The sequence below is a fragment of the Moschus berezovskii genome, chromosome 13 (assembly GCF_049115385.1).
Source record: "Moschus berezovskii isolate FMDL1 chromosome 13, NW_MosBer_1.0, whole genome shotgun sequence".
Classification (NCBI taxonomy): domain Eukaryota; kingdom Metazoa; phylum Chordata; class Mammalia; order Artiodactyla; family Moschidae; genus Moschus; species Moschus berezovskii.
In genome coordinates, this window is record NC_142472.1 from 15,577,138 (window position 1) to 15,600,349 (window position 23,212).

The 23,212-nt window shown below is 44.9% G+C and overlaps 1 protein-coding gene across 1 annotated transcript in view; it reads right to left on the minus strand.

Annotated features, from left to right (window-relative positions):
* LOC148775810 (ATP-binding cassette sub-family C member 4-like) overlaps positions 1 to 23,212 on the minus strand; it is a 148,190-nt gene that overhangs the window by 90,516 nt on the left and 34,462 nt on the right. The window contains exons 11-18 of the mRNA XM_088842649.1: positions 21,506 to 21,600; positions 21,196 to 21,282; positions 14,699 to 14,795; positions 11,242 to 11,439; positions 9,754 to 9,894; positions 8,958 to 8,995; positions 8,168 to 8,262; positions 2,197 to 2,343 (exon numbers count right to left, since the gene is read on the minus strand). Coding sequence (XP_088698775.1) covers positions 2,197 to 2,343; positions 8,168 to 8,262; positions 8,958 to 8,995; positions 9,754 to 9,894; positions 11,242 to 11,439; positions 14,699 to 14,795; positions 21,196 to 21,282; positions 21,506 to 21,600 — 898 coding nt within the window. The remainder of the gene's footprint in view (positions 1 to 2,196; positions 2,344 to 8,167; positions 8,263 to 8,957; positions 8,996 to 9,753; positions 9,895 to 11,241; positions 11,440 to 14,698; positions 14,796 to 21,195; positions 21,283 to 21,505; positions 21,601 to 23,212) is intronic.

Sequence of the window (23,212 nt, forward strand, 5' to 3'; positions counted from 1 at the left end):
ACAATCTGACCCTTACCACCTGTCAATGGGTGCAGAAAAGAAAAATGAACAAATATTTTGCAAGATAAATGGCCTTTTGACTTTACTTCCTCACCTCCTCTCCTCTCTGTTCTATAAAAGAACCAGGCATCCAGATCCCAATAAGATGCCTATTTTGGGACATCAGTCTGCCATCTTCTCAATCTGCCAGGTTTCCAAATAAAGTCATTATTCTTTGCCTGAACACGTCATCTGTAAGACTTATCGGCGTTGTGAGGCAAGCAGAGCGAGCTTGAACTTGGTAACAAGTAATACCCCTCTGTGTGGTTTTCTCTTCATACAATCACATTCCAGAAACAAAGGTACTATAAACAATCTATTATAAATTCTACTTTTGAAAATAAACACAGGGAAGAGTTCAATTTAATATACCACTAAAAGAGTAAATAACCGATGCCCCTAAACCTTTGGGCCTATCTTTGCATTCCTTATTTGGGCTTCTATTTTCTTGAAGGGATGAAGTTCTGATAATAGACACAGGAGGGGGAGACAAGATACACACTGGTATGCCTGCTGTTCTAGGATTAGTGACCCTAAAGGTTTAAACTTGGTTCCAAATCCTTGAATAATAAATCAGCATCTGGAGAAGCCTACAGGTCATCAAGAGTCTGGTTAACAGTGGTCACAAGCTGTGATAACAGAAATTCAGTCCCACTTGATGCTCCCAAATTTACAACTGTCGTTTTCACGTTAACAGGCAAAGTAGAGAGACTTCACAGCCATAATAGCAAAGACTCTCAATCACTCCCTCACTACATTCGTAATAAAATGAGACTGTGTGGGCCTCTGCAGTTTACCATCCTGTGCTCCTCACAGTGCCTGGACTAAAGAACACGCGTTGAATAAATCTGTACAAGATGCTGCCCTAAACAGTCTTATTTAATCCTCACAACAGTCTTGTGAAACAGGAAGGGCAGTGGTTAATCCCATTTCACGGGAGAGAAGTTCCCAGACACCATGTCGACATCCTCACTGAGGTTCATTAGGCACTGACCCTGTGCTAAGTGCTGTGAATGTATTAACCTGCTTCATGCCCACAACATCAAGATATCAGTAAGTGTGTGAACAGTATGCTCATTTTATAGGTAAGAAAATTGAGACACAGAGAAATTAAATAACTTGCATATAAGTTTTAACGTAACTATAACTGCCTATTACTATTAGTAACTATCTCCAGGACTGAACCAAGAAAGTTGGCTCCAGACTTCATACTTGTAACCATGACAACATCCTGCCTGGAGATTTGCCTGCCCAGTAGTATGATCACACAGCTAGTTGGTGGCCAGGCCAAGGCTACTGCTGTCCTCCTTCCAGTCACATCCCTGCCTCAACAGGTCCTGTCAATCATCACCTGCAAAAACAAAGCTGCCCTGGGCCTCAGCACAAGTCTAACCAACAGAACAGAGTGGGCATGTGTGCTGATGAACTAGGAACCCAGGTCAGGAGGCTACCTTCAGAAGCAAGACTGGTTGAAGGCCTCGGGGTGTAGGAAACAACCACTTGGAACCCTTCAGGGACACTTTAACTTAATAATGAAGATCCTCCTGCTAGGTATCACAAGACATCTTTAATGTAACCAAAAGTCCATTGTAAAACTAGAGTTGATTTTATCGAAGAGGATGTTTACATTTCACTGATCTTGTATTTTAATTAGTCTTACATTACCATTTAGGTAAAACTCAAAATATAAGCATGTGCCAGAGCTCTGTGGTCCCAGAAATGGATGGACAAAGAAAGAAAGAAACACACAGCCTGTTTTCTGTAGAGATGTTCCTGGAAGATGGTCCTTCCTAGTTAGTTTAATACCATGTAACACAGCCAACATTTTAACAACTAGTCAAAAACATTTCAACATATTTTCATCATCTGTTGGATGTTTCATATGCCACATAACAAATGGACTCATAGATCATCCTGCAAAGTAAACATTCATGTATTTTTACAGACATGCATAAATTGGAATAAAAGCTTATATGCTCCTATATTCAGATTTTCTCTGGTAGGAAAAATTACCAGTGAAGCTTTTTATAGAAAATGAATAAACATACACAGTGATTTTCTTCCAAACATCTCTTCCACTTTCAAATATGAAAATGTAAATAGGCACTTAATGTGTTAACAAGGCATATTCATTAAGAAATTTCGTGTCTGACTTACCTATTGGATTTCTATGGAAGAACAATACCGGAGCTCTTAAAATGCTCTCCAACATTTTGTTGTGCAAAGTTTGTGAAGAATTAACAAGGACATAAAATATCAACAGAGACCTTGTGATGCCAAAAAGGACAGTAGACACAGTTAACCCTGAAATAAAGAAGCATCACTCAGCACAAGATCTCTGTCTTATTCTCAACCATACTAAAGAATGGCAGACAGTTTAAAAAGGTACTGTGCATTTTATTCTATAAATAAAATTTGTATAGCGATTTACATACATACAGAATAAAAAACATATATATATATAGTAGGTTATCTAAGAGTTTAATGTTTTCAAAAATACATTTATAAAGAAAAATATAAAAATCACTGTTTTCCTCCAACTAAATAGAAACAACATGGGGGAAAAATCATGTGTAAAATACAGCTTCATTCTAGGCTTGCCTAATTCAATTACAAGTTCTAATAAAACTTATAAGAAAGATAATTATACAAGTAGCTGATCTTCCTTTCTCGACACTTCAAATCTCATTATTTACAACATCACCAACTCCTGGAGTTCACTCAAACTCACGTCTATCGAGTTGTGATGCCATCAGCCATCTCATTCTCTGTCGTCCCCTTTTCCTCCTGCCCCCAATCCCTCCCAGCATCAGAGTCTTTTCCAATGAGTCAACTCTTCGCATGAGGTGGCCAAAGTATTGGAGTTTCAGCTGGTTAAGTTCTTGAATTTCATCAACAGGCATTTGGCTTAGCCCAAAATCCTGTATGAATGTGTAACAGAATCCCTTCCTTCTTCTTTAAACCCTCATTGTCCATCAATTCAGAAGGTAAACAGCTGGTAGGTTCAAGTTTCTTATCAAGTGATCAAGAAAATAAATACAAAATTTCAATGAGTGGATTTTTACATAATCAAGGCTATGGTTTTACCAGTGGTCATGTATGGATGTGAGAGTTGGACTGTGAAGAAAGCTGAGCGCCGAAGAATGGATGCTTTTGAACTGTGGTGCTGGAGAAGACTCTTGAGAGTCCTTTGGATCGCAAGGAGATCCAACCAGTCTATCCTAAAGGAGATCAGTCCTGGGTGTTCATTGGAAGGACTGATGCTGAAGCTAAAGCTCCAATACTTTGACCACCTCATGCGAAGAAATGACTCATTGGAAAAGACCCTGATGCCGGGAGGGATTGGGGGCAGGAGGAGAAGGGGACAACAGGGGATGAGATGGCTGGATGGCATCACATGAGTTGGTGATGGACAGGGAGTTGGTGATGGACAGGGAGCCCTGGTGTGCTGCGGTTCATGGGGTCACAAAGAGCTGGACATGACTGAGCGACTGAACTGAACTGAACTCTTTGCAGAAAGTTTTTCCAAGCATTTCCTGTGAGAATATTTAAATTTTTACTTATTTAAAAAAAATTTATTGGAGTATAGTTGCTTTTCAATGTTGTGTTGGTTTCTGCTGTTCAACAAAGTAAATCAGCTATACATACACATATATCCCTTCCCTCTTGGACCTCCCTTCCCCCATCCCTCCCCTCTAGGTCATCATAGAGCACTGAGCTGAGCACCCTGTGCTATTCAGCAGCTTCCCACTAGCTATCTGTTTTACACATGGTAGTGTACATATGTCAATCCTAATCTCCCAGTTCATCTCCCTCTCCTCCCCACTCCTGCTCTGTGTCCAAACATCTATTCTCTACAACTCTATTCGTCCCCTGCAAATAGGTTCATCTGCACCATTTTTCTCGATTCCATGTTGTTGTTCAGTTACCATGTCACGTTCAACACTTCACAACCCCATTGACTGCAGCACGCCAGGCTTCCCTGTCCCTCACCATCTCCCGGAGTTTACCCAAGTTCATGAATTGGTGATGCCATCCAACCAGCTCATCCTCTGTCACTCTCTTGTCCTTTTGCCTTCAACCTTTCCCAGCATCAGGGTCTTTTCCAGTGAGTCAGCTGCTTGCATCAAGAGGCCAAAGAACTGGAGCTTCAGCTTCAGCATCAGTACTTCCAATGAGTATTCATGGTTGATTTCCTCTAAGACTGACTGTTTTGATCTCCCTTCTGTCCAAGGGACTCTCAATCTCAAATCTTCTCTAGCACCACAGTTCTAAAGCCTCAATTCTTCAGTGCTCAGCCTTCTTTATTGTCCAGCTCTCACATCCGTACATGACTACTGGAAAGAACACAGCCTTGAGTATATGGCCCTTTGTCAGCAAAGTGATGTCACTGCTTTTTAACACACTGTCTAGGTTTGTCATAACTTTCCTACCAAGAAGAAATTGTCTTCTAATTTCATGGCTGCAGTCACCATCTGCAGTGATTTTAGAGCCCAAGAAGAGGAAATCTGCCATTACTCCCAAATTTTCCCCTTCTGTTTGCCGTGAAGTGATGGGACTGGATCCCATGATCTTAGTTTTTTTTAATATTCAGTTTTAGAGGCTCTTTAGTTCCTTTGTGGTTTCTGCCATTAGAGTGGTATCACCCACATATCTGAGATTGATATTCTCCAGCAATCTTGATTCCAGTGTAACCCACCCAGCCTGGCATTTCACATGATGTGCTCTTTGTATGCGTTAAATAAACAGGGTGACAATAAACAGCCTTGTTGACTCCTTTCTCAATCCTGAACCAATCAGTTGTTCCACACAGGGTTCTAACTGTTGCTTCTTGATTTGCATACAGGTTTCTCAGGAGACAGGTAAGAAGGTCTGGTATTCCCACCTCTTTAAGAGCTTCCATAGTTTGTTATGACAAAAACAGTGAAAGGCTTTAGCTTAGTTAGTGAAACAGAGGTAGATGCTTTTCTGGAATTCCCTTGCTTTCTCTATGATCCAGCCAATGTTGGCAATTTGACCTCTGGTTCCTCTGACTTTTCTAAACGCAGCTTGAACATCTGGAAGTTCTCAGTTCACATAATGCTGAACATAGCTTGAAGGATTTTGAGCATAACGTTGGTAGCACGGGAGATGAGTGCAATTGTCTGATGGATTGAACATTCTTTAGTACTGCCCTTCTTGGGAATTGGGATGAGGACTGACTTTTTCCAGTCCTGTGGCCACTGCTGGATTTTCCAAATTTGCTGACATATTGAGTGAAGCAATTTAAATCTTTTAGGATTTTAAATAGCTCTGCTGGAATTCCATCACCTCTAGTAGCTTTATAGGCAGCCATGCTTCCTAAGGCTCACTTGACTTCACACTCCAGAATGTCTGGCTCTGAGTGAGCGACTACATCATGGCGGTTATCCAGGTCATTAAGATTTTTATCGTATAGTTCTTCTGTGTATTCTTCCATCTCTTGTTGATCTCTTCTGCTTCAGTTACGTCTTTACCATTTCTGTCCTTTATTGTGCCCATCTCTGGATGAAATGTTCCTTTGATATTTCCAAGTTTCTTGAAGAGATCTCTAGCCTTACCCTCTCTGTTATTTTTCCTCTATTTCTTTGTATAGTCCATTGAAGAAGGGCTCCCAATCTCTCCTTGCTGTTCTCTGGAACTCTGCATTTAGTTCCAGGAGGTCTTCTAGATCTTCACAGAACTGATCAACTTCAGCTTCTTCAGCATCAGTGGCTGGAGCATAGACTTGTATTACTGAGACGTTGAATGGTTTGCCTTGGAAATGAACCAAGATCATTCTGTCATTTTTAAGGTTGCACCCAAGAACTGCATTTTGGACTCTTGTTGATTATGAGGGCTATTCCATTTCTTCTAAGCAATTCTCTCCCACAGTAGTAGATATAACAGTCATCTGAATTAAATTCACCCGTTCCCGTCCATTTTAGCTCACTGATTCCTAAGATGTCTATGTTTACTCTTACCATCTCCTGCTTGACCACATCCAATTTACCTTGATTCATGGACCTAACATTCAGGCTCCTATGCAATACTCTTCTTTACAGCATCAGATTTTACTTTCCCCAACAGACACATCCACAACTGAGCGTCATTTCCACTTTGACCCAGTGACTTCATTCTGTCTGGAGCTATTAGTAGTTGTCTTCTGCTCTTCCCCAGGAGCTTATTGGACACCTTCTGACCTGGGGGTGGGGGGCTAATCTTTTGGTGTCATATCTTTTTGCCTTTTTATGCAGTTCATGGGTTTCTCATGGCTAGTGCACTGGAGTGGTTTACCATTCTCTCCTCCAGTGGATTACATTTTGTCTGACCCGTCTGTCTTAGGTGTCCCTCCATGGCATAGCTCATAGCTTCACTGAGTTATGCAAGCCCCTTCACCATGATAAGGCAGTGATCCCTGAAGAGGGTAGATTCCATATATATGCATTAATACAAACATTTTGTTCTGTTTTTTTCTTTCTGACTTACTTTACTTTGTATGACAGACAAAGGTCCGTCTACCTCTCGACAAATGACCCTTACTCATTCCTTTCTCTGGGTAAGTAATATTCCAGTGTACATGTGTGTTAGTTGCTCAGTCATGTCCAACTCTTTGCAACCCCATGGACTGTAGCCCGCCAGGCTCCTCTGTCCATAGAATTTTCCGAGTATGAATACTGGAGTGGGTTGCCGCTCCTTTATCCAGGGGTTCTTCCTGACCCAGGGATGAAACTCAGGGCTTCAGCATTGCAGGCAAATTCTTTAGCATTTGAGCTACCCGGGGAGACCCCCTCCCCCGATCCAGTGTATATATGTATCACAAGTGAGATGAAAAGACAGTCCTGAGAATGGGAGAAAGTAATTACAAAATAAGTAACTGACAAAGGATTAATCTCCACAATATACAAACAGCTCATGCGGCATAGTATCAAAAAAACCAAACAACCCAATCAAAAAATGGGCAGAAGACCTATACAGACCTTTCTCCAAAGAAGACATACAGATGGTCAAAAGGCACATGAAAAGATGCTCAGTATCGTTATTTGAGAAATGCATATCAAAACTATAATAAAGTATTACCTCACACCAGTCAGAATGGCCATCATCAAAAAATATACAAACAATAAAAGGGAACCTTCTTGCACTGTTAGTAGGAATGTAAACTGCTACAGTCACTATGGAGAACAGTATGGAGGTTCCTTAAAAAATTGAGAATAGAACTACCATACGACCCATCAATCCCACTACAGGGCATATACGCTGAGAAAACCATAATTCAAAGACACATGCACCCCATGTTCATAGCAACACTATTTACAAAAGCTAGGACATGGAAGCAACGTAAATGTATGTCAACAGATGAATGGATAAAGAAAGCATTTAAAATTTTTATTAAAGACATCCTTTAAATAGTATGTAATGCTATCATATATATATATATATATCCTAAATACTCTTGTGAATAGACAGAGTCATGTTAATAGTTAATATTAGTCTGGCAAGGCAAATTTTGAATTAATCACATAGTTGGGGAGGAGGTAACACTGTAATCTCAGGGTAAGAAAGAGAAGGAATCCTAATTTCAGACACTGGACTTCCCCTGCTTAGCTTCTCAAGTTATTAGTGAAGCCCAGGAGATGGCCAGTGTGGAAAGGGGAGCTTTGCATACCTGGGAGGGAATAATGCTTTTATTTGCAGCCCATGCTGCCAGAGGATTTCATCCAAGATCAGTAAAAGCCAGGGTTTATTCAGACAGAATTGGAACAACCTGAACCACAGGGTGCAGATTCATTTCTATTCCCTTGCCCATCCATATAATGACATAAGATTTAGCTAAAACACCTATTAGAATGCACAGTAGCTACATATTACCAATGGCTGATTTTCTCAATATGCAATCCTGGTTTAACTACCAAAATCCAGTATGGAGCAAGTTAAGAGTCTCCATTCAACCATTTTTCTTCTAGTAGATCTTTAAAATAATTATTCTAATTAATTCACAGAATAAATGCGATTCAGATAATTAATCTATTAAGACATTACTGAATTATTCTGGAAGCCCTCTTGCTCATGCAGACTCGTTGTAGGCACCTTAAACTCTGGCATTATAGAGTAGATGACTCAACTTCACCTGAATAAACTCCTAAGTACCAGTTCAGAATGAACACTACATCTTCATCTTCTTTTACATATCCCCCAAGATACAGGTCATTTTGTACATTTGCCCTATGGAACAGGAAATAAAAAATATTACACTATAGATATACAAAGAATTTACACAAATATCACAAAACAATTACCTCAATTCAAGAAATGTATATTATGCTGGAAAGTGTTTGCCAGTTTGAAAGCCCCTGTGTATATCTCCCTTTTAAAAATCTGAATCACAACTTTTAGTTTTCAAAATAATCTGTGAAGACAGACTTAGAAAATGAACTTATGGTTGCCAGGGAAAAGGATAGCTAGAGAGTTTGGATGTTTATGCACAAACTGCTATATTTAAAACAGGTAACCAACAAGGGCTTACTGTATTGCACATGGAACTCTGCCCAATGTTATGTGGCAGCCTGGATGGGAGGGAATTTTGGGGGAGAATGGATACATGTATATGTATGGCTGCGTCCCTTCGCTATTCAAAAGAAACTATCACAACATTGTTGATCGGTCATATCCCAATACAATATTAAAAGTTTAAAAAATGAAAAGAAAAATTGTCTGTGAAGAAGCTGCTAAAGGGAGGGACATGGGAGAGACCACCAGGGGATCACACACCACCCACAGGAACTTTCATTTTTCTTCAGGGAAACTACGTGAGGGTCAGAAGAGGAGGCTGAACTAGCCCATCTCCCCCCTGACTCTGTGGGAAAGTGAGGCTTCATGTAGCCTTCACAGCATTTTGGGTCAGACCAGGAATCACTCACCAGAATGCAAGCCACCAATCCTGCAGGACGTAGGCAACCTGGAGCAGGAAACAGCAGTCACTCAGACACTGATGTTACTGAGCCCTCACACCCCGCTCACTAGGATGGGGGTGGAAAGGCTCCAGAACATGGAGACGGTCCTTCCGGCTCAGGTCTGTGCCAAACCCCACACCCCAGATGACCACAGGTCAGGGGAGGGCATCTTACAAGTTAATATCTTTAAAAGAAATCCCCTTTTCCCTAGAAGACTTTGTTCCCCAAATATAATGTACTTCAACACAAATCCAAGTGGACTGCAAAAGGCAGTAATAACAGAAAAAATGTTGGGATTTTGCAAAGCAAAAAGCTTGACAGGTACAGTGATGGTCAGTTCTGGGTGTCAGCTTGGCTGGGGCAGTCTCCAGTGATTCAACTATACACTTGTCTAGATGTTGCTCTGAAGGTATTTTGTGGATGTGGCTCACATCCATCATCAGAACTTAAGTAGAGGAGTTCACTCTCAACACTGTGGTTGCCTCATCCAGTCAGTCAAAGGCCCTAAGAGCAAAACCTGAGGCTTCCTGGAGGAGGAAGAAATTCTGTCTCAAGACAGCAGGGTCAGCTCCTGCCTGAGGTTCCAGCCTGCAGGCCTGCCTTGCTGATTTCACATTCACCAAGCTAGGCCCACAACTGCATGAGCCAAGTCTTTGAGATAATTCTCTTAATACAAATACTTAAAAATAATTATAAAATACAGTATAAATAGTATGTAAATATCAAGCCAAGTGCACAAACCAAAACAAACGCCCTTATGTACCTGAGCTGCGATGTTGACTAGAATAAGGAAGATGATGACAAGCCAGTCAGCACCAGCTGTGAAGTAATTCTTATAGATCTTAAAACCAACTTTTCCTTCCAAATGGTCCTCCAGAGGTAGTGTAACCTGTATATTCTCAGTCTAGAAGGGAAAAATGGCAGTGAGAGATGAAATTTTTTTTAAATGAACCCCAAATTTCAAAAGTTCAACAATGTCCTCCACTGCAAAGCTGTGGGAATCAGACACATTGCATACACTGGTAGGGGTGCAGGATGGTCCATCTCCTACGGAGAAGGGTGTGGGAATATCTGGCCAAACCACATATGTGTTTACCCCTGGACCCAGCCATCCCACTCGTAGGAATTTCTGAGAAATATTAAACATCATTCACATGAGGTTATTCACTGGTGGGGAGCTTTGCTTAAAATAGAACATGACTCTCAACACACACACAACCAAATCAATTAATGTATAAATGCAGAACCTTCCTCTAAAATAACACACAAAATGATATGGAGCTAATGTATCCCTCGAGATGACTGTGTTATTCAATGACAGAAGCATAAAACATACTTGGGCCTCAAAACACTAGCCAAATACAGTAAACTGAGTTCACAGAGAGAGTTAAAGAGGAGTTTGGATAGCGTGTTGCAAGCATATGATCTGAATCTATTTGGTTCCTAAATTTCAGAATGATTCCTGAGTTTAGAAAGTGAACAGCCAATCCGAATACTTATCAGAATCATTCCAGGCTCCTGGGTTTGGATATCAAGGAAAATCTGTGTATATTTTTAAGGGAGATCTAGGGCATTTCAGCATTTCTGTCTGGAAGACTTAGAATGCATCATAGAGTCACAGAAGCCTAGTGTGTCCTCGGCTCTTTCCTGGGCACTGGGATTCAAGATGTGGTTCTCTATCTTGAAGGGTAAGAAAGCAGGACAGGAACTAACACCGAAGTGTCTACCATGTGTCCGGTCCTTTGCACACGTTACCTCTGGCCTATCACAAACCATCTGACACTGAGGCAAGATAATACGATCAGTCACATGCAGTGGTAGAACACTCCAACATAGAGGAGAAGTAGATGATTTAACATGACTCGGCAGGACTCAGTCTAAGGGGGTCTTCACATTAAGCCTCGGGATGCATAAGGGAAGCCGGGGGCCACCAGCATGAGTAGGATGTAAATATGGTAAACTGTCTTCAATCAGTGTGAGCCACATTCACTCAGAAATTCATAGCACGCACCCACTTATGGAGATCTTATGGAGATCTCCGTAAGATTCTCCATCCTACACCAAAGGGGAACCCCAAGCAGGCTTGCTCCCCTCGTGCTCTTCTAACTCTACCAATTCCATGGAACAAGACTTTGGGAACCTTAGGGTCTACTTTGGGACAAATGAAGATGTCATGAGCAGAGCAGACTGAAGGTCCATGAGATCACCAGGAGCAGACAGACCCGGGCACACTGCAGGATGAGAAACTCACATCTTGGTCTTCTGGAGCCGCATCTTTCAACGAGGGCCTGGGAGATTGGAGAGACTGAACCAAAGACTCAGAGATCACAGTGGGAGTTCCTGGAACTGGAGATGGTTCAGACTGCTCATTCCCCTTCTCAAAAAGGGAAAAAATATCTACCCCAGATTTCAGGAACTCAGAGTAAGTTCCTCTTTCCAGCATTATCCCCTAAAATAAAAAATTTGAGAGAAATTAATTCATATTTTATAATATTAAACCAACCTAAATACTAATCAAGAAAATTTATCTGATCTTAAATTATGATTTTTGAAAAAAAATGATCCCTGGGTCTAGAATTCTTGTTGAGAAATCTAGTTCAGTCAACTCAGTACAGAACTGAGCATTGCATTATCTGCCAAACCCTGTCCCTCTACTAGGTGCTGGGGGATGTGAAAGAAACGTGTGCTCATGTGTTAAAAATGGAGGCCATTGACATGACCACCCTGGGCACGTAGGGAAGCAAGAAGCACAGAGGTTGGTGGGAGGATCAGCACCAGTCTTTTTAGACAACATGGGAATTCAGAGAAGCCTCGTGTGACAATTCCAGGAAAGAAATTTAAACTTAACCCAGAGGTGGGGGCTAGCACATCTGCATATGGGTAAGAGTCACTCATTAAATCTTCACTGACCACTGTCACTGTCATACTATCATGTGCCTGGCTGGGATAATAGGAACCAGCCCCGGACAGAAACCCATGAGAGGCATCTCCATGGTCTACAACTGTCCCCACACACAGCAAGTTCTCAACTGAAAATTCAATATTCCACCTTTTAAAGTAATTAAACAAGGAAGCCATGGGGCTGGAGTGGCTCTAAAGCCTTGGCAGTCTGTGTCCACAAAGCAAAGTCTAAGCCAGAATCAGTGCACTCAGATCTGAGAAAAAACTTAGGAATGACCAACCACAAGCAGCCAACTAGGCTTCCGCAAACCAGGCAACTGCTTAAAATATAGCCAATCAAATCATTTTCTTTGAACAAGTGAAATATCCTTGCACAGTTTCTCTCTTACAAATTCATATAAAATAATGTCTGCAGATGTTTTACTATTTTCTGACCCCATGGAACCAGACTCAGCTGATTCCCTCAGTAGCAAATAAAACATTAAGGGAAAAAAAAACCTCAGGATATAAAACATCAATTGAGAGCAGCTCTGGTTAAGGCAGCTCAGGTGGAGAAAGCTGGCCCAGGACCCTTGCTGGGACCTCTCTCACCCTCTCCCCTGAGGGGGTCCACTGGGAAAAATGCAGGGAAGCCTTTGGGTACCGTCTGATACTGCAGAACTAAAAAATCACGCAGGATATGTTGTCTTGTTCCACTTGGGAGGCAAAAATTCACACACCTCTTTAAAGAAATCACCACTCACCACTTCAAATCTGTAACATGCACAATGAAATGACTGGAAGTACAAAGACAGCAATTTCACTCAACAGTCAAGCACTGACAATTCCGGGGAGTGAAGGAACAGCCATCCCCCATCTGCTGTGAAGAGAGGGACCTGACAGTAAGGATGGACCCCAACTCATCCAGGGGTGCTCACCAGTGGATAAATAGTTGATTTGTTAGTACTAAAATTGGGGGGTCAAAGGAAGCAATAAGGGGAACCCAAAACATCTAGAGATGGGCAAAATACGTTACACTCCTGCCCACTGATCCTGGCTCATAACACTGTCAACATTGGGGTTTACACACTAGAATTGCCCTCTCTGCACATGAAATCAACTGCTCTCAAGCTTGAGAAACCTTAGCCTCCCCCCACTCCTGGAGGAGTGGAGAAGGGCTGACACATGCAACTGCTTCTAGAGAGGCAGGGGTTCTGTATCTTAATAATCTTTCTTACAGCAGAGATTCATTTCAGAAGTCGGGGATCTGACCAAGGACCTGTGGAGCAGTCAGAGGCTAACAACAAAGGTGCTGAGACCCAGAGGTAAACAAGCCAAGGAGTGAAGCATCAAACGACCACCAAGTCTGAACACTTCTCATTACTCTCCACCCCACCCGCAACCATGCTAGGAGTTGTGGGTTGGATGGTGATCCCTCCTCAAAAAGATAAGGTCAAACATGACACCTGGGAACGTGACCTTATATGGATACAGGGTCTTTGCAGATGTAATCAAGTTACGATGAGGTCACACTGGAGCAGGGTGACCTAAAGTCAGTAAGACTGATGTCATTATGAGAAGAGAAGAGATCCAGACTGACACAGGGACATCAGCCACGTGACATCAGAAACAGAGACCACGGAACACCAAGGAAGGCCGGTGAACACCAGAGGCTGGAGGGAAGGATTCTCCCCTGGAGCCTTCAGCGAGAGCACAGCCATGTCAGCACCTGGATTTGGGACTTGTAGCCTCCACAACAGGGAGACCATAAACTCCTGCTGTCACCCAGTTTGTGGTACTGTGATACGGCAGCTCTAGAAACTGAATCTCTAGCCTGAGCCCACACTTCTGTCTTCTCAGCTTTACTAAGCCTTGTAACTGCTTCTGCTGTCACCCCTCCAGTGACCATCAGCGAAATCTCTTAACTCCCACATCAGACCACATCCCTCCTCTGCTCCGGACCGTCCAAGGCTTCCATCCCACTTCTAGGTCCATCCCACTGCTCAGTGCTCAGGGACCAGCTCCCTCCACATCCCCCTGATCACTCTCCTCAGACATGCTGGTCTTCCTGCCATTCCTCCAACCTGCCAGGTCCCTCCTTCCTTAGGGGGTCCTCCTTCCTGAGGACCCCCTGACTCAGATTCCCCCCCCCAGGTGACTGTGTGGCCTCCACCTTTATGTCACTCAGACTCTGAGGCACCAGCTCCTCAGAGAGGCCAGGATGTCAACTTCTTTGTCACATCCTCCCCATAAGAACAGGAGCCCCGTGAGGGCAGGGCCTTGTCCTGCTGCACAGGCTCCCACACGTATCAGGCACATAGAGACCTGGGCGGGGAGACCAGCAACTGGGGACACCAGCAGAGAGGGCGTCTCTGCCCCGGGTGCTCGGCTACCCAGCCTCGCTTCTGGAGTTAATGGAAGATGTTCTTCAGGCAAACTATGTATGACAATCACCTGGATACCAACAGATCTTAGAATCTCTAATTTCTAAGTGATACACTTTGACTTAAGTCATGGAAGAAAAAGTTCTAAATAGAACGGCAACATTACCCTTAACAAATTTCATTAGAATATTGATTTTTCAGTAACCCTGTGGTTGCACTTTTATACACTTTAGGGTTTATGTGGCTTAGAGTGAAATAGTGACATTTCAACAGGGCTTTAGGTTCATCCTCCAAGGCTTGAACACCAGCTCTGAGAAGAAGGGGGCAAAAAACTGAGGGAGAAGAGGGCGTTTACCATGAACCCAGGAGAGTGACCTGCAGGGAGGTCTGTCCTTTAACACACCTGAGTGCTCATAATTCCACGGACTTCTAGAAATTACTTACATCTTTCAATATCAGAATCTGACTTTCATCCTTTAGGTGCTGCAACTGATGAGTGACTAAGATTGTGATCTTCTCCTTCAACACCTGACAGATACACCTACAAATGTAAAAGGCACAGATGCAAAAGCACATTAATGGAATGCCTCAAACTGAAAATTTATATTTTGAAAACAGTGAGACAAAGACCACACAGCAGTCAAAGATCTTTAAATACCAAATCAATAATAAAAATTAAATAAGCATAAATCAATTAATCCAACTAGGTTCTTAAATTTATCAGCAGCAAATTTGAACCGAGTGGTATAAAAATTCTTAAAACCAGTCTAGTGAAGGAGGCACTAACAGCTAAGTTTTTTCCTCTAAAACTCAGTTTAACAAGTATTTACATGTTTCATAAAGGAAAACAACTAATACTGAGATTTCAAAACTTGACTAAACTAAAACACTATTTTATTGCTACTCAGGATTGGGAGTAGAGGGATCCATTTCATTTAAAAATTCTTAGCTTTCTAGGTGATTATTTATAATTAATGATGCAAATATTCATAACAAAAAATTAATAGATTCTAATGAATGCCAGCATGGCCTCTATCAGTCACTACAACATTCCCAGTTCCATCCAGGAAGCAAGTCTTCTTACATTTGGTGCGAACACCTTCCAAATATGAAAGTAAAAGAACAGAATCCAAATGGCCCAAATCACAGTGGAAATCACCCAATGGCTCAGAGCATCCACCAGTTCTCTTAGTCAAGATACCCCTACTGCTGCTGCTGTTAAGTCGCTTCAGTTGTGTCCAATTCTGTGCGACCCATAGACAGCAGCCAACCAGGCTCCCCCGTCCCAGGGATTCTCCAGGCAAGAACACTGGATTGAGTTGCCATTTCCTTCTCCAGGGGATCTTCCCGACCCAGGAGTCGAACCTGGGTCTCCTGCACTGCAGACAGATTCTTTCCCAACTGAGCTACAACGGGTGGCAGGGGAACACATGGCTGTGGGGAAGACAGCGGGCACGGGCACCCCCTGGAGAAGTAGGTGGGAATGGCAGGTCCCGTCTTCCACCTTCCTTCTGTGTCCTGGCACACTGCTCCCTGGCTCTGGGACAGAAGTATAGGCCGCCTGGCTGAAAAAGGACACATGGCAAAGGCGCACCCATAAAGATGGCGCCTGACGGATGTCAGGAGGGCGCGGCCCCAGATAATCACAAAAAATTGTGATTGGCCCCTGAACACTTCCCCTTGCGTGAACAGCGCATGATCACCCTAGACCTCTATTGTGACGTCAGCGCGTGACGACCTGACCTTTAATATGATTGGAGCCACCGCAGGAAGTCCGTTGCAAAACCCCCACGCTTGCCTTTATATAGGAGAGCTTGTAACAATGAAGGGGAACTGCCTTGACAGAGGGAGAAGGCAATGGCAAGCCACTCCAGTACTCTTGCCTAGAAAATCCCATGGACGGAGCAGCCTGGTAGGCTGCAGTCCGTGGGGTCGCTACGAGTCAGACATGACTGAGCGACTTCACTTTCACTTTTCACTTTCACACACTGGAGAAGGAAATGGCAACCCACTCCAGTGTTCTTGCCTGGAGAATCCCAGGGACGGGGGAGCCTGGTGGGCTGCCGTCTATGGGGTCACACAGAGTCGGACAGGACTGAAGTGACTTAGCAGCAGCAGCAGCAGCAGCCTTGACAGAACCCCCCGCTGCGTCTGAGTGTCCTTCTCCGGGCGAGGAGGGCTGCGGGGCGGGCGGCCAGCTCACCTTTCCCCTGGGGTTTCTTCCCCGCCTCTCCGGCGCGGGGAGGCAAAACGGGCTCCGCATCCGAGGCCGAGGAGGATTCGCCGACGCCTTGCTCTCCCCCGCAGCGCCACCGGGGGAGAAACAAGGGGACCCTACACAGAAGGACCAATATGTACAGACAGAAGGGGGTATGAAAGGATCCCCACAGAGCCAGCACAGCTGGATACCGAGTGGGTGTGGGTAGGAACTGGAATGGCTGATGGGGGCAGATGGCAAGGAAGCCTGTTTGTTTGAGGACCTGGAGCTGCTTTGTGAATGTGGTGGTGGTAGTGGGGGGAGGTGTCCGTGAAGGGCTGGAGCAGGTGGGTGAGCTGTGTAGACAGCAGCGTGGGAGTCTGATCAGGACAGACCCCAAGACCTGATGACACAGGAGACAGGGGTCTAGTGATGTGGGGCTGAACCAGGGTGGGATCCGTGGCTGGACACAGGTGAGGCTGCGTCAGTTCACGTCAGCCTCACCTTCTGTAGCTGATAGAATCCACTATGTTCACAGCATATTGTTCCATCTGATTCTCTAACTTGAGAACACGCTCCAGTTGGTGCTGACTGGTTTCCTAAATTGCTTTCATGCTCTCTGCTTTAAGTTTCCCTAGAGAATGTGGTTCTGATTACAAACAACAGTCTTAAGCTTGCTTCTATCAACTATATATCCAAAGCAGTATACTCAAAATATTTGAGAGGATTTTATAAATATCTCCAGTGTTTGAAAAAGAACTCAGGAGAACTTCTTCTATCAGCACACTGTACTTGGCACCAAAATGCCTTGCTCTCCCTTCCCTGTGACATGGATGCAATCACCAGCAGAATCTGTTCCTGCCTTGATGGAGAACTTGTGCAGATGCACACAAGATGTGGTAACACACATTTGTGAGCTCAGGGTGGGGTGCTGGGAACAAGGAGGCTGAGATACTCATGATGCCAGGAGGGTGGGGGTGGGGAATCCCTGTCACAGCACTAGCTCCTGTCACTGAATTCTTGACAAGACACAGGCACTTCTCTAACGGAAAATTCATCAAACCATGAATGGGAGAGGCTGGGAAAGGGGGGTCAGATTGGAGAGCTGGAGACCATGCCACGTGTCATCTGCCCTGTTCTCTCTTGTTCTCAAGGATTCTGTGCTACTATTCAGGTTTGTATGTGTGTTACCATATACCTAACATGAAATTTACCATTTCTGCCGTTTTAAACATAGAACTCAGTGGCATTAAGTACATTCACACTGATGTGCGACCATCACCACCAACCATCTCCACAACTCTTTTATCACCCCAACACTAAGCACGTTTTATACCTGGGCAGGTTCCACCAAAGTCTAACAATTCCCGCTTAGTGGACGTGGAATCCTAGCTCCTAGCCAGCTCCTAGTGTCCAGAGCCCAGAGCTCCTCACAGGCCTCCCTCTCACACTTGTTGACTCTGCTGAAGTCTCAACTTGCTATTCTGGACCTGCTGTAAATCAATCATGTTCCCTCAGATTCACATGTGGTCACCTGAGTCATCAGTACCTTAGAATTTGGTGTCGTGGACTTGAAAGAGGTAATCATTACCCTTAATTATACTGGATCTAATCTAATCTGACTGGTGTGCTTAGATGAAGAGACTAAGATAGAAGGACAGAGACACAAGCATGTGAATCAATGAAGTCAGAACACACGCCCTCACCATGCCCCAAAATAAACTCGAAATGGCTTAAATACTTAATCATAAGACGTGACACCAGAAAACTCCCAGTAGAGATTATAGGCAAAACATTCTGTGACATAAATTATACCAATGTTTTCTTAGGTCAGTCTCCTAAGGCTGCTGCTGCTAAGTCGCTTCAGTCGTGTCCGACCCTGTGCGACCCCATAGACTGCAGCCCACCAGGCTCCCCCGTCCCTGGGTTGCCGTTTCCTTCTCCAATGCATGAAAGTGAAAAGTGAAAGTGAAGTCGCTCAGTTGTGTCCAACTCTTAGCGACCCCATGGACTGCAGCCTACCAGACTCCTCCATCCATGGGATTTTCCAGGCAAGAGTACTGGAGTGGGTTGCCACTGCCTTCTCCACCAAGGCAATAGATATATAAGCAAAAATATACAAATGGGGGCTCCCCTGGTGACTCAGTGGCAAAGAATCCACCTGCCAGTGCAGGAGACACGGAATCCCTCCCTGGTCCAGGAAGATCCCACATGTGCAAAGCACCTCAGCCCAAGCACCACAACTGCTGAGCCTGTGCTCTGGAGCCCAGTAACCGCAACTACTAAGCCCACGCACCCCAGAGCCCGGGCTCTGCAATGAGAGAAGCCACCGCCATGAGAAGTCCACACACCACAACTAGAGAGTAGACCCTGCTCACTGCAACTAGAGAAAACCCTGACCGTGTGAGGACACAGTGAGGGGGATGTGGTCAGAAGGCAAGAAGAGAGGTCTCAGGAGAAACCAAGCCACCTACACCTTGAACCTGTAGCCTCAAGAGCTGTGAGAAACTTAATTTCTATTCTTTGATCACCCCCATCTGTGACAACTTGTTATAGACTGAATGTTTTACTCCTCAAAAGTCATACATTGAGACCTAATCCCCACTGTGTCGGTATTAGGAGGTGGGGCCATCGGGAGGGACCAGGTCATGAGGATGGAGCCTGCATGAAAGTGATTAGTGTCCTTATAAAAGGGACCACATGGCCCCTCACCTCTGCCACCACATGAGGTTGCAGGAATCGGACCCTCACCAGACTGACTCTTGCAGCACCCTGACTCGGACTTTCCCAGCCGCCAAAACCATGAGATAAAAACTTCTGTTATTTCTAAGCCACCCAGCACTGGTGTCCTGTGAGAGCAGCCTGGACAGACACAGTCCTAGAAACTAACACAGGACATGACAGAGAATTCCCAAATGACTTCTCTCTGCTGCACACCCCGCCTCCTCCAGGCAAGGACATGCCTGCTGTTCTCCTTACAGCCCTGCTTCCTCCTCCCTCCACACCTGAGCTTCTCCTCTTCCTTCAGAAGACTGGGTCCTCTTCTCAGCCTCCACACACCTGGCCAGCCTGCAGGCCCCCAGGGCACTGCCCGCCCAGCCCCGGGCACAGGGAGCTTTCCAACTTCAGTGAAAGCCTCCAACTGACACTTCCACTTTACATTCAACACTCACTATCCTGTATTAAAACACTCTAAACCCTGACTCTGCTGAGCTTTCCCCCAGGCATCTGTTTGAACAAGCTCCACGTAGAAACACGTTCCTCAGAAGCAGGAATGAGAGCTGGGCATCCTAGTCTCCCTTATTCTGCCCTTTGTGGGTCCTTCCCCTCTCCTGGCTCACCGTCCTCCTTGTAAACTAAGGGGTTTTGTGCAATAAGGCATTGATCTCAGTGCACAAGCAGGGCGTTTATAAGTGCAGCTGGAAGGCTCGTTGACTTTAACAAAGAAAACAACAGCAAGTGACCTGACCATGGGGGAGATGTGAAGGCTGTTTTAGGAAAAAAAAACAAGTTCTCAAGGCTATCAAAAAGGCCAGACTAGATTCCATAAGAGGCCTCAGTCGGTGTGTGTTAGGTGTGTGATTCTTTTCTACACAGAAAAGAATCAGAGTTGTTCTACCTTAGTCATTGTATAGCCAACCAGGAGCCACTGACAAGTTCTGCATTTTAGAAACAGGAATGAGAGTCAAGACTTAAGCCAGATTATAGGTGACACTACATTGTAGGTCTAAGTATTAATTCTAGTAAGCATCCATGAAATAACATGAAATGATTGAAATCATACTCAGATGTGGAATAAATGATTCTCAAATTCTAGACTTTATTAAATCTAGACTTAATAAAGACTTTATTTCCAAAGTTTTAAAATAACAAGCAAAAACCAACAGGGTCTTTCCATGGAAGCCCTATGTCAGTACCGAAAACTTTGCTTCTAACGTGCCTTAAGCAAATGATGGAGGAAAAAAATGGCAGCCAAGTACCAGGTTATAGAGTCTCACTCTCTGATTTAAAAACCCTACATCATCTTTCTTATTCTCGGGATCTGGATCCACCCAGAGTGTCTGGTAATCAACTACAAGTAGTAGGAAGGAAACTGCCACGTATTTGTCACTCACTAAAGTATTGATGCTTTTGAACTGTGGTGCTGGAGAAGACTCTTGAGAGTCCCTTGTACTGGAAGGAGATCCAACCAGTCCATTCTAAAGGAGATCAATCCTGGGTGTTCATTGGAAGGACGGATGCTAAAGCTGAAACTGCAATACTTTGGCCACCTCATGCGATGAGTTGACTCACTGGAAAAGACTCTGATGCTGGGAAAGGTTGGGGGCGGGAGGAGAAGGGGACGACAGAGAATGAGATGGCTGGATGGCATCACGGACTCGATGGACATGAGTTTGAGTGAACTCTGGGAGTTGGTGATGGACAGGGAGGCCTGGCGTGCTGTGATTCATGGGGTCGCGGAGAGTCGGACACGACTGAGCGACTGAACTGAACTGAACTGAAATCATGGACCCCACTGGACCCCACACACTGGAAGCACCTGCTGTATTTTTCTGTCCTGACCTCATCATGAGGCAAGATTTCTCTACAATGGATCTTCTGTGGAAGGAAGGGAGGGGAGGGAGGGACACCAGAGCAGAGGGACCTGAGTCTCTTGGAGCACAAAGACCTTCCTGAGCTCTCTTCCCTCATCCCTACAGGATTCTTGGAAAGAAGAAACGATAGAAAACAGGAGCAAACTCACTGTTCGAACAAGTGCCTGCTGACTCCTGCATCCACTGCGCTGAACGGATCATCCAGGAGGTAGATGTCTGCGTCCTGATACACAGCTCTAGAAAATGTAGACAGACATCAGGAGAGGACACTACACACTCCCTAGGTCTCATCTCTGAATCATGATGCTGTCCAACAACTTCATGTTTCTCCTACAAGCCCAGGGAAAGGACCAAGTCCCTGCTTCACACAGGCCCACCCGGTGAGCGGGGCCTGCGTGCTCACGTCCACTGGGAGCCATGGAGGAGGAGGGGCAGGATGGCAACTGAAACCCCATTTACCTGGCGAGGCTGACCCGGGCTTTCTGTCCTTCACTCAGCGGGGTTCCTCCGTCTCCTATCTCAGTTAGATCTCCTTCCTCCAAAAGGGATAAATCCTACACAGATAGAAAAGGGAAAAAAGAAAAAGATATAAATTGTGTTCTACTACTATCTTACACTTTTAGCATTAGCTCCTCATACAAGTATTTGATTAACGTGCATACATGCTCAGCTCTCAGTCATATTCAACTCTTTGTAACCTCATGGACTAGGGCTCTTCTGTCCATGGGATTCTCCAGGCAACAACACTGGAGTGGTTTGCTGTTTCCTCCTCCAGGAGATCTTCCTGACCCAGGGATCGAATCAGTGTTTCCTGTGTCTCCTGCACTGGCAGATGGAGTCTTTCCCACCAAGCTACCTGGGAAGCTAGAGCAGTGGGTATACGTCAGCGTAACTAAACTGTAGGCTTGAACATTAAAAAAAAAATGTTTTCATTCTGTAGTTTTGCACAGCATCTATGCGTTTGACCGTTTTAACAGATATTTACTCAGGACCTACTGTATGACAGGCATTGCTCTGGGAACAATGAGCTCAGTTGTGAAGAAACAAAGCTCCTAGAGTTTCTTTCCATGATGGAAGACAAATGATATGGAAAATTAACCTGAGCACAAGGACTGAGGACAGGAAGGAAAAGCAAGCCGGCTCAGGGGGATGGAGAGTGAAGGAGGGAAGTGAGTCCACACTGCGGGGGAGGGCTCTGCTCAGAGGAGGGTTAGCAGATCTGGGAGGGGAGCTCAGGCAGACCTGGAGATGCTGCGCCTCACAGAGGGAGGGGAGGGTGCAGGGGCCACGGGGAGACGCCCAAGGGGTTCAGGACAAGGAGGCCGGAGGGCAGAGTGAGAATGAGGGGAGTGAGGGCGGAAATAGAGCAGGAGGAGCCTGGGGGCACTCCAGTAAGAGGGGAGGGGAGGACTTACACGGCCGTGTGTGTTTAAGGAATCACTCCTGTGCTTTGCGGAAAACAGGCACTAAGCGGGGAAGGGTGAGGGTGGATACAAGTGAGGAGGCTCCCAGAATAATCGAGGTGAGAGATGACGGTGGTCAGGACCAGAGTGAGAGCAGTGGGAATGGAGAGACGGGCTACACTCCAGGCACGTGTTGAAGGTGGAGTCAGAATGGCCTGCTGACAGGACGGGTGCGGGCTGTAAGAGAAGAGACAGTGGTGTTCGGGGTGAGGAGGAGGAAGGGCAGGGTCTCCATTACTGAGTTGGGGAAGACGGTGGAGGCAGGTTTAGGGAACTTTGCTCAGGCGCAACCTGAGATGACCTCCCAGTGGTATCATGTTACAGTTGGACATGCAGGTGTGAAGGGCTGTGCTAGAGACACAGGTGTGAGAGCTGGTGGCCCAGGAGGTGAAGGCACAGGACTTGTTTTTATCAAGGAATGAGTATCTCTTAAAAAGACATTTTGCTGATCTCTGCCTCAGCTTCCCACTTTCAGAGAAGGGATAACACCTGACCCAAGTCTTCACAGTGATACTTAAAGTGCGTGACAGAAAAGGTCTGTACAAGAAATGGGAGCAGAAAGAGCAAGCTGGGCAGGAAAATCAAAAGGAAAGAAGTGGTGTGTTCAAAGGACACCCAGCAGACCGCTGGATTAAACAGATGCTTGTTTGTGAAAGCAAGAAAATCTCAAAACTAAGAAGGAAATAAAGTTGTAACTGGAGGA